The sequence below is a fragment of the Oncorhynchus mykiss genome, chromosome 20 (genome assembly GCF_013265735.2).
Source record: "Oncorhynchus mykiss isolate Arlee chromosome 20, USDA_OmykA_1.1, whole genome shotgun sequence".
Classification (NCBI taxonomy): domain Eukaryota; kingdom Metazoa; phylum Chordata; class Actinopteri; order Salmoniformes; family Salmonidae; genus Oncorhynchus; species Oncorhynchus mykiss.
The window spans coordinates 21896385-21907600 of NC_048584.1; the positions used below are offsets into that span (position 1 = coordinate 21896385).

General features: G+C 40.9%; 2 protein-coding genes across 3 annotated transcripts; one reads left to right on the forward strand and one right to left on the reverse strand.

Annotated features, from left to right (window-relative positions):
• Positions 1–320: 320 nt before the first annotated feature.
• maff (v-maf avian musculoaponeurotic fibrosarcoma oncogene homolog F) lies at positions 321–5833 on the reverse strand. Of its 2 annotated transcripts, none has more exons than XM_021575973.2 (3): positions 5478–5833; positions 3905–3991; positions 321–3803 (listed from the first exon to the last, which is right to left on the reverse strand). In XM_021575973.2, the coding sequence occupies exons 2-3, from the start codon at positions 3935–3937 to the stop codon at positions 3360–3362; spliced, it is 477 nt and encodes a 158-aa protein (XP_021431648.1). In that variant the 5' UTR covers positions 3938–3991; positions 5478–5833; the 3' UTR covers positions 321–3359. The 2 variants fall into 2 exon arrangements, with proteins under 2 accessions (XP_021431648.1, XP_021431649.1); XM_021575974.2 differs by lacking the exon at positions 5478–5833 and adding an exon at positions 5004–5143.
• Positions 5834–6220: 387 nt separating this feature from the next.
• On the forward strand, positions 6221–10837 carry tomm22 (translocase of outer mitochondrial membrane 22 homolog (yeast)). The gene is made up of 4 exons (XM_021575975.2): positions 6221–6547; positions 7922–8040; positions 8925–9042; positions 10076–10837. Exons 1-4 carry the CDS (start codon positions 6458–6460, stop codon positions 10148–10150), a joined length of 402 nt encoding a protein of 133 aa, XP_021431650.1. The 5' UTR covers positions 6221–6457; the 3' UTR covers positions 10151–10837.
• Positions 10838–11216: the final 379 nt, after the last annotated feature.

Below are 11216 nucleotides of genomic sequence, written 5' to 3' on the forward strand. Positions count from 1 at the left end.
GGCTTGGTTTTTGCTGACATGCACTGTCAACTGTGGGACATAATATATATATATACAGGTGTGTGCCTTTCCAAATGTCCAGTCAATTGAATTTACAACAGGTGGACTACAATCAAGTTGCAGAAACATCAAGGATGATCAATGGAAACAGGATGCACCTGAGCTCTTTTTGCGCTTTGATTATTGGGTATTGTGTGTAGATTAAGGAGGACAAAAAATATTTAATCCATTTTAGAAGGCTGTAACATAAGTAGGAAAAATCAAGGGGTCTGAATACTTTCCAAATGCACTGTATACAGTATAAATGATAAATCACACCATTTTATGTACAATATATACAACATTTATTTCAATTATTAATATATAAAATAGACAATGTACTTAATTTTCACCATAGAAAAAATACATGTAATAAATACAAAGACCATTTTTGTTTTGCGGTATAACAAAACATCCAGCACAATTTGACAATAATCTTAGATGAGACATTAGATATTACTGAGGATAAATGCTATGCGACATTGATATTGAGCAGATAGCTAAATATATCTTACAGAAGTAATCAACACAATGTCACTATTGACAATTTAAATCATATTGCTATTACTTTCCGAACATTAAGTCAACCCCAGTCTAATAAGAGTCAGCAGGGGTTTATTGATAAATCATGGATGTTACAAGGTTTTCAATTGAATTAAGCACCACCTCATATCGGTCCTCTTCTCCTTCCTCATTCACCTCCCAAATCCTCTTCTACCACCACATCTTTCCTTCATATCCTGTTATCCCTTTCTTTTTCATCTCTGCCTCATTCTTTTATTCCTTTATCATTCTTTTCCTTCGTTCTTTCTCCTTACAGTGTTACTCTCCCTCTCGAGCCATTTCAGAAAACAAACGTGAAATAAAATGTATCATAAATAACAATACGTATCATCACCTTGGTACTTGATAGAAAAATAATATCCCTACAACAAGCCACTCGACTCACTATGAAATTAGTACAAATATGGTGTACACGCATACTAAAATCATCTTACAGCAACATGACCATCGGCTTTTAGCATATCTAAACAGCTCATTACGACAGTTAAACATTACACAAATAATCGTCACACACCCAGTACAACAATTAGACGTGAGAATTTCCCCAAACTAGTCATACGCAGGTATTTGAAACATACATTACACCACAGCACTCATTAGCTTTTGTAATATCTATTCTTTAAATACAAATAAAATAGAATACCTCTGAATAAATGTTCGCTCAAACATTTGTCTCTTGTATAAACATTACAAAATAATATAAAGGAATGTATCAATAGATTTTTGCATTGACATAGTATTCTACGAGATGTGGATTTTTCAACTGTTTCCAGCAATGACCAACTACAACCAAAGCCGTTTATAACAAACCAAAATGTGCACTGTGCAGTTGAAATACACCCATGTAGCCACTACAAACGGCAACACAGTGAAGCACAATAGTATCGACACACAAGAGTACAGATGAACAACACTCCAAGACATGTACAGATGTCAATTGTGATGCCGTTTAAAACGCAAAGCTTGCATTGGAAGAAGCTGCGGAAGAGTCTGATTAACCCAGACATTGTGTAGCGGGGCTAGATGCCATGCTAGAAGGCAGAGCGCTAGCCGGCTCAGCCTGTTGAGTAGCAGTATCAGAGAGCACCAGCAGCAAGACTGGCTTTGTCGAGGGGTGTTGTCTATGTCCCTGTTTTGCACGCCTGTCGTGCCTCAGCCGGACTCGTCAGCAGTCATGTTTCCTCAACTGCACATCTGTATGAGTCTGTATGTGTGATGGCTGGGTTTAGAGTGAGTATTTGTCACTGACTGAACACCTTACCTGTGTGTGTGTGTTTGTGACAGGGTTTCCGTTAGCCGGTAATAGCCGGCTTTTGGCCGATAACTAAAATTGCCGCCGGCCTATTGTCCTGGAGAAGAAGGAAAATTGCATTGTGAAAATGCATTTTAGCCTATTTATTGATTGAAATACCAGTCGATGTAGCGCAAGAGCTGCTTCTACAGCTCATCAAACAGCTTGTTTGTTGCTGCTGGAGTGAAACGTGCTACTATAAGCCCAATCACTGCACAACAATTCTATATGCAATCTTGTGTTAAAAACAGTTTTGATGGTCACGATTAAAAAGAGCTACTATTTTTATTTATCAACTGTTAATTGAAGCGCACTTCCCATTCGCCATTCAAGTGCATAGGCAACTAGGCAGGCTTCAGCGTGTCAACACACCACTTTGCAATGAGCAGGAGGCAGGTATGTATTTTGAAAACATATACTTAATTGTTTGAAACCGGAACATTTAACTACATATTATGAGGCATGTCTTACCTTGCTTCAAAGTAGCCTAGCCAAAATCCAACCAAACGTGCAGGCAATTATTTTCTAACGGCTTCCATATTCTATTGAAACCAGTAGCCTATTTCTCATGTTCTACTGGTTTTCAGATCAACCTTCTTTCATTGTCCAGTAGCCGAAAGGCACAATCCTAGTCATATAAGCAGCCCATGCTAGTTGTTGCACCTTTAGAGGTCCACTCTTTCTAAATTTCTAACAGATATTTTCAACTCTGTCTCATGAAACCGCTCGCATGTGTGGTGTGCTTTTGACAACTATTTTTTCCTAACAATTGTATTATGGAACGAATATTCGCACATAGCCTACTGCCTTGTGTGGAATTTCTGTGCTTATAATGTGAAGAAATTTGTTTATGAACATTTTAAGTTAAACTTTCAGATCTGTTGCATGAGCCTCATTGCTTTAAAAATTGGGATGTAAACTAGGCCTACTGGTTATATGAATTTGGGATCTATCGTCCCACAACTGTTCCAGTCTGTTTGGAATAGACTATGTTCATTACTCATCTTGTTGGCTGAGGAAAAGTAAATGTGGACAGTTATTCTAACATCTTCAAATTGCGCATTGGAATTCGGTAAGAAGTATTCACATGGTTGCACCCTCGAGTTCCATGTCCCGTTAAGAAGAATAACCATAATCGAAATGTGATTTGTCATTCTGAGCACCGTGGGTGGACGCACTAATCAGGTTACACACCCAATACATATGAGTCCGGTAAACATCTTAAATGTCCGGTAAATTAAAACACTGCCGTTCAAAGGTCTGGCGTCACATTTTCCTAACGGAAACCCTGGTGTGCGAGTGTATGTGTATCATCCTAAGCGCGTGAGTTTCATAAGTGCCTATTTGTCTGTGTTCCTCCAATCCTCCTGCGCTCTCCATGTGTCTGCCTGTGTGTGTGTGTGTGTGTCTGTCTATATGAGAGTATGTACGTGCATGAGTCCCTCCCCAGCCCGATCGGTTCCTCCTAGGAGCCCCCCTGCTCTCTTTGGACGTGGGCCTGTGGCGGGGTCTTCACTATGGTAATGACAGAGGCTGTGTTCAGTCGTGGGGCCGTAGCCAGGATGTTACCTCCTCCAGACTCTAACCCACGGGCGAACCTCTGCAGGGCAGCCAGCCTGGCCCCCAGGCCCTCCAGCTCTCTCCTCATCCCAGCGTTCTCCACACCCAGCCTCTCCACCTCCCTCTGGAGCTCCTTTTTCTGCTGCTCCAGGGCCTCACGCTGGGACACGCGCTTCACCCGGCAGCTGGCCGCGTAGCCACGGTTCTTCAGGGTGCGCCGGCGCTGCTTGAGCTTCTGGACCTCCTCGCGGGATAGACCCCGTAGGTGGAGGTTGAGCTCCCGTACAGACAAGGACATGAGCTCGCTGTCCGACAACACCGGAACATTCTCACCACACTCCCGCTTCACCTGGAGAGGGATGGAGAGTTTGACCATTTTCTTTGCAAAGTATGTGTAAAATGTACTTTCAAATTGAATAAACTCCCAACTTAAATGTTTTGTAATTCTACCTTCAGGGCTTTGCTGCTTCTTTCTGATGTCATGGTCTGGCTTTATCCTCTGTCTCCGACACCAGTAAACACTGATTTACAGACGATCTACAAGAGAGGGAGTGAGAGAAAGGCCATTCAATTAAGTTGAAGCACTTGAGAAATATTATTTCCCCTATATACTGCTTGGTATAGTAGGATATAAAGATATTCAATCTTGGACTGAAGATTTTCTTTTGGAAAAAAATAAATAAGAAAAAAAACATGCCACAATTTTTGAATGTTGAAGATTTCTCCCAGCTGGAATCGTGAAGGGAAGTTAGGCCTATCATGTGCCCATCCCACATTGCTCAAAGCAGGCGTTCCCCTCAAACACTAGTAACCACTTCTTCCTAACACTCATAGCAGAACTGGCCTCTCAAACATTGGTAATAATACAGTAATAACCTAATGGATTGGACATGGTGCTTTTCCAAATGCTCAAAGCAAGGTTCATTGGAGGCTGGCTTGGTTGTACTCTTGCATGTGAAACTCGGATTTCTGAGGATATTTTTTTAAACATTCTAATATCTTATCATCTATTCATGACAAATGGAATCCGTGTTTTGAGTGTTACTTTATCAGTTATTATTGTCTTTGATGTAAGCTATCCTCACCATGTTGTCATAATCACTCACAACCTTACATTGTCTAGTCTAAACCTGATAATAATGATTGTTCTAAACCTAAAGAAAGACTGAGTTTGCTTTCGGTGGATCCTTGACCTTAACGTTTTCTGAAATGCGTGGGAAGTGACTGTATACTCAACGACTGTCCTACCACGAGGCGCCGTTGTAAACCGATATGACCATTTCATAAAGTCATAGTGATTCAGCAATAAGCTGCGCACCGCTAGTGTCTTACGCGCGACTACAATCACTCTCTTACATGCAGTTTGTAAAAAAAAAACTATTAAATATTTAACATACATGTTTCCTCAAATTTTCAATTTAAAGCAGTATTTTGTGCCTAATATTAGTGTTGTAACACAATACAGTGCTGACGTTAGATGTCGACCAAATTACGTTTCAATACATAATTAAAAACTAGCTGAGAAGCAGAAACACAAAGCTATATTTACCGTTCAAAATATATTGTTGTTTCATAAACCAACTTTCGTTATTACCGGAATTAAAGATGCCTGCCTACCTAAACATTTAATTCGCAATAACAATCCACCCATTTCCTTATACGGAAGGGAGCTGGCGAGCTAGGTGCGCCATGCTACGCTAACTCGATGCGATAGTAAACACACGGCCATTGCAAGTGCGCAGGTGGCCACCCATTTCTTTTAGCAACGTTTAAAACGTACATTTTATGAGAACCTACACAATTTTAAACAGAACACTAAATATCGAGTATAATACTTGACACGCATCTAAGATATGTAAATAGTGAATGTGGTCGTGTCTTTGTTGCCAAATTGTAACAATTTCGCAAGGCTAACTAAACAACATGCTAACGTTAGCTAGTACTCTAGCTAGCACATTAGCCAGCAACATGGATTAGCCAATGCTAGGTGGCTAACCAGAAAAGCAAACAGCTGCCTACTTACTTGTCCTTGGCTGTGTCGTTGGAGAGTACCAGCTGCCAGTCCTTCAGTTGTCAACACAATTGTATAAACAAATGTTTTTAAAACACGGGGAAACGTCAAATACTGTGTTCAAGTCGAAGCGAGTCAAGCGACAAAATGTCAGTTCGCCTTTTCCCGGAATTACTCTGTTCTGTGGGGTTGGATTCTTTCATTCACAAAAAACACCGTTACAATGACGTGAACTCTAAAGAATGAGGGTGGATCCGCCCGCCCCCAGCGTACGAGATGGAAGGATGTAAACAATAAGGATTCCCTGCGTCCCAAACTTTTCCATGATGAAGACCTGCCTCTCCTTTCCTAACCTTATTGATTTTGAAAGGCACTGCATGGAAAAGGAAAATAGATTAGGGAAGAATGACATTCCAAAGGAATTAGTCAGCTGCATTTGCTTCTTGCTCACTCAGTGAATGTTAGTGAAAATGACTTTCATGTTTATAAAAGTGAAATAAAAAGCAACACCCTGAAATTCCAATAATGCTTATAGAAAGGGGAGATGCTGACTCCTTACGAATAGATTGCATTTGGAAATCAAAAATGTTGAGGCTGTTCTTATAGTGGATTACTAGCCCAAAGACCACAATTTCTAATACAGAAATACTATAAACTATCTTCATAACATATATATATTGTTATCGTTTTTTGTTCAATCCCGAAACACACTGGTTAGACCTCTCGTACAACAGAGGGCGCAATTTATTTTAGCTAGCCAGGCAAGTAACCATTTTTGCCGTCATCCAACGCACATGTAGCTTTTAACCGAGTGACCTCAGATTGTCGCAGGACCAATGCTCACCTTTTGGGTCCAATATTTATGCAAGCCGGGGCCAATGCAATAATTCCACGATAAAACATTAAAATACTGATTTGCCCTTCCACCAATTGAGGTACATTTTAAATTAACTAAACACACCGGCTGGTAAGCGGCGCGAGAACAGTTTTCCATGGCTGGAATCGAAGAGCTATCACCGGCTGCAGGCCCAGTCGAGACCCGTCCCCCAGAAGGCGAGATTGACGAAGATGAAGATGAAGAGGTAAAGATGAATGGAAACTTGACACATGTCACCCCATAACAGTCATGCACGATCATACGTACAGTTTCACTTGAGTGGTATGCCTATTTGACTAGCTAGCTAGCTGTAACTACTCAGGGTCATTCGTTATGCGAGTAATTGCTAGCTTGTTTGCTAACGTTACCGTGGTAGCTAGCTAGCTAACTTTCACATGTACAGCTATAATATCTGTTTTACATGTATCTGTACTGTAATTGACTGTAATGCAATAAAATAAAATAATGTCCCATGTAGGAATTGTCTAAACGGTCATGTGGGGCGGCAGGGTAGCCTAGTGGTTAGAGCGTTGGACTAGTAACCGGAAGGTTGCAAGATCAAATCCCCGAGCTGACAAGGTAAAAATCTGTCGTTCTGCCGTAAGAATTTGTTCTTAACTGACTTGCCTAGTAAAATAAAGCTAAAAAAAATGATTCAGTAATCTGTAGTGCTAACTAGTACCCCAACTGGTTACTTTTGAGACATTAAAATATTTAATTCATGTAGTTACTATATATACATATATATATATATATCACCCCTTCAAATGAGTGGATTCGGATATTTCAGCCGCATCCAGCTCACCGCCATTGGACTCATTATCTGGAGAAATGGATCATGTTATATTATCTGGCAGTCCGACGGACGAATCTGGGTTTAGCAGATGCCAGTAGAACTCTACCTGCCCGAATGCGTAGTGCCAACTGTAAATTTTGGTGTTTGGAGGAATAATGGTCTGGGGTTGTTTTCCATGGTTTGGGCTGGGCCCCTTAGTTCTAGTAAAGGGAAATGTTAATGCTACAGCCTATAATGACATTCTAGACGATTCTGTGCATCCAACTTTGTGGCAACAGTTTGGGAAGGCCCTTTCACAATTCAGCATGACAATGATCAGATGCGCAAAGCAAGGTCCATACAGAAATGGTTTGTTGAGATCGTTGTGGAATAACTTGACTAGCCTGCACAAAGCCCTTACCTCAACCCCATCGAACACCTTTGGGATGAATTGGAACGGCGACTGCGAGCCAGGCCTAATCGCCCAACATCATTGCCCGACCTCACTAAGGCTCTTGTGGCTGTCTACCTAGTTTGGTGGCAGAATTTGGGATGAGCTGTTGTAACAAATATTCCATAACACTAGTGTACCTAGTGGAAAGCCTTCCTGGAAGAGTGGAGGTTGTTACAGCAGCAAAGGAGGGGACCAACTCCATATTAATGCCCATGATTTTGGATTGAGATGTTCGACAAGCAGGTATCCTCATACTTTTGGTAATTTAGTGTACCTCCATTCTTTTATTGGGTCTAAAATAACCATGTTATCTGTGTTGTAGTAACTTCCTTGTGTCTCCCTTCCCTCAGCTGGATGAGACTATTATGGAGAGGCTGTGGGGTTTGACTGAGATGTTCCCTGATACACTGCGCTCTGCGGCTGAGGTGACCGCATCGGGCTCAGTCACTGTGGCCAAGAAGCTGTACAGGTAAATGTTCTCCTAAAAACTGCTGTTGCTGCTCTGGGTGTATCAGCAGCCTTAGAGTAGACCTCTCGTTTTAGATCTTCATCTACCCCATTCATAGACGCTAACTACCTTTAGTGCCTATTGACGATAGTGTCTAGGGTAGTTTTGTAAAGTGTGCCGACGCTTGCCCTAAATGTTAACACGCATCGCTTGCGTTGAGAAACTTGCGTATGGTTGAGAAACATAAGAAAATTATTTTTCATATCAGCAAGAAATAATAATAGGAATAAAAGGTGAAATTACTACACCTTTATGGGGTTAGGGGTCCAACATGGCCAAATTTCCATGTTACAGCACTTGTTTACGGAAAACAGACGGAAGACAGTCCAAATACCTGTGCTAATGAGCTATTTGCATATCCAAACACCTGTGTGTAAACAGAAGATGGACGCCACAAACGTGAGAAATACTGTCAGCTCCAACTGTGTTTTAACAGTAAGTGTATATTTTGCATTTGTGAAATTATTTTGATGTGATATGATAGCAATTGAAAATCGATTCACGTTTAGGGGGATTAGATAATTTGCCTCTAAACAGAAAATGTAAGGTCCTTGGACTATAACGAGTAACGTTAGGCTCCTTTAGTCCATTATTGGGCTAATCTTCACAATACACACAGACAATGAAGACGGAGCTGTGTGTGGATGGAGCACTATATTGCATTCCCAGTTCTGAACAGCTCCTCTGTATTCCAAGGACTGTTTTCCCTGCCTGCCCCTGATCTTGCCAAGGACAATCAGTTAGGCCATCTCTGTGTTTATTATCTACTCCAGTTCTCTCTCCATGTCTGTTTTGTTATTTTACCCCCACCTTTCCATCTCCCCTCCTGCCTCTGTGTTTCTTAGTTTCTCCCGCACTGCCCTGTGGGTGGGCACTACCTCGTTCATGATCCTGGTCCTTCCGGTGGTGTTTGAGACTGAGAGACTACAGCTGGAGCAGCAGCAGCTACAGCAGCAGAGACAGGTACTGTACTATCCCACTGACAGACGCTGTTCAGTTCCAAATACACAACCTAGGCCCTACTATTATGGTCTTGGCTCTTGTTTATGTCTGAAGAAAAAAATGCAATATGGCCAAAAGTACACACAAATTGTCTAGCATATCAGACAGCAAGGTGGAGATATAATCATATAGCTACAGTGAACTCCAAAAGTAATGGGACCGTGACACAGCACCATGATTATGGACAGTGAGTGAATCGTGAATAATAATGAGTGAGAAAGTTAGACACACAAGTATCATACCCCCAAAACATGCTAACCTCTCACCATTACAATAATGGGTGGTTAGCATGTTTGGGCTGGTTATGATATTTATGCCTCTAACGCTCTCACTCATCATTATTCACGATTCATTCAAGATTATTCGTAATACTGGTAGCATCCACATGAATGTAGTTTTGTTTAGAAACATTCTATTCTTATTTACAATAAAAGTGACTCATGACACTACTTTATTTACCATGAATTGCTATTGGGCACAAAATAATCTTAAACAAAACCAAAACAAACAGCAAAAGCATCCAACAAGTTTGTAGGGTCACAAGCTTGATGTAATCATTGCAGGCTAGGAATATGGGACCAAATACTAAACTTTTGAGTACTTTAATGCACTTAAGTGAATTTGTCCCAATTCATTTGGTCCCCTAAAATGGGGGGGGGGGGGGGGGCTTATGTACAAAAAGTGCAGTAATTTGTAGAAAGTTCACCCAATGTGGATGTAAATACCCTCAAATTAAAGATGACAGTATGCACTTTAACCTCATAGTCATTGTATAATTTCAAATCCAAAGTGCTGGAGTACAGAGCCAAAACAACAACAAAATTGTCACTGTCCCAATACTTTTGGTGCTCACTGTATACCTATCCTATACTTTTCGATCTACGTGAAAAGGGTTGGGTTTGGAATTGGGCAAATCACTCTTTCATTAGGAGTCATTAGGATCTGCAATGTTGTCAATGAACAAATGTTTTTGTAATGCCCCTTCCTTGTGTAGATCCTGTTGGGCCCCAATGCAGGGATGTCAGGTGGGATGCCAGGGCTGATGCCTCCCGCTCCAGTGAAAATGTGATCAATGTCCCTCCGACAGCCTTAGCGCTTCAACCAATGAGGGAGAGTGGAGACTTGGAAGGAGAGAGAGAGAGAGACACAGAGACAAAGAAGAGGATACAAAGCTGCATCTGGTCAGCACATGTGCTCCTTCCAACATCCAGGATTGTCCATTTAAGGAGATTAGAGGAGGGTGATGTCACTTCATGGGTGTTGCAATAACGAATGTCCCTTTCGCTGTCTCTCTTACTCAACATCCTGCAGAGACTTCTGCACACTGTCTTCTGAGCACTGTTTTTACTTAATTTCTTTTTTTTATACATAGCGATATAAATATGTATGTGAACCAGGGGATTTGGATCAGGTGGATAATTGAAGAAATTGGGATATTATTGTGGTTATAAGAGGTTACCAATAGTGGTGTGTGATCTGAATTTTTTTTTTTCTTCATGTTGGTCTGTAGCTACATATGGCCTTGAAACTGTTGTAACCTGTGTTTGGTTTGGGAACGTGTTCATTCCACTTGTATGTGGGAAAATCATGGTAGAGCTATGATGTCAGTCATGTCTGTCATATTCACAATCACAGCTGGTCCTTGAGATCTATAGTGTCTGCTGGTTTTGCAAAAGCATTGGTGATAAGAGTATGTATGTCACATGTCGCTTGAGACATTGTTTCATTTGCGGGCATTAAAGCCATAAAAAAAAAAGCATCACAAAAAGTATATTTTGATAAGATTCAAACAGCACTTTCCCTGCATACGGTATAACGCTAAAGATATTATGTCAATGTACACATAGTCCTGTCAAGCCTGAGAGAATGTCAGTAACTTTTTTCTATTGTCACTTTGGAATGTATGTTCTCTTAACTTTGCAACAAGCAAATTCTGTCTTGTGTGTTCAACCTGAATGCAGGAATAAAAACACCAACGAAATGGACATTACAAAAAAAGTTGTATGATCATATATGCTAGATGGGTGCAGGGAAATGTAACGTGCTGCTTTGCCCTCTTTACGGTTAACTTGTTTGATTATTTACATGTAGGTTACTTTCCTTCTCTATCAGAGACATTCCATTTGTATACTGTA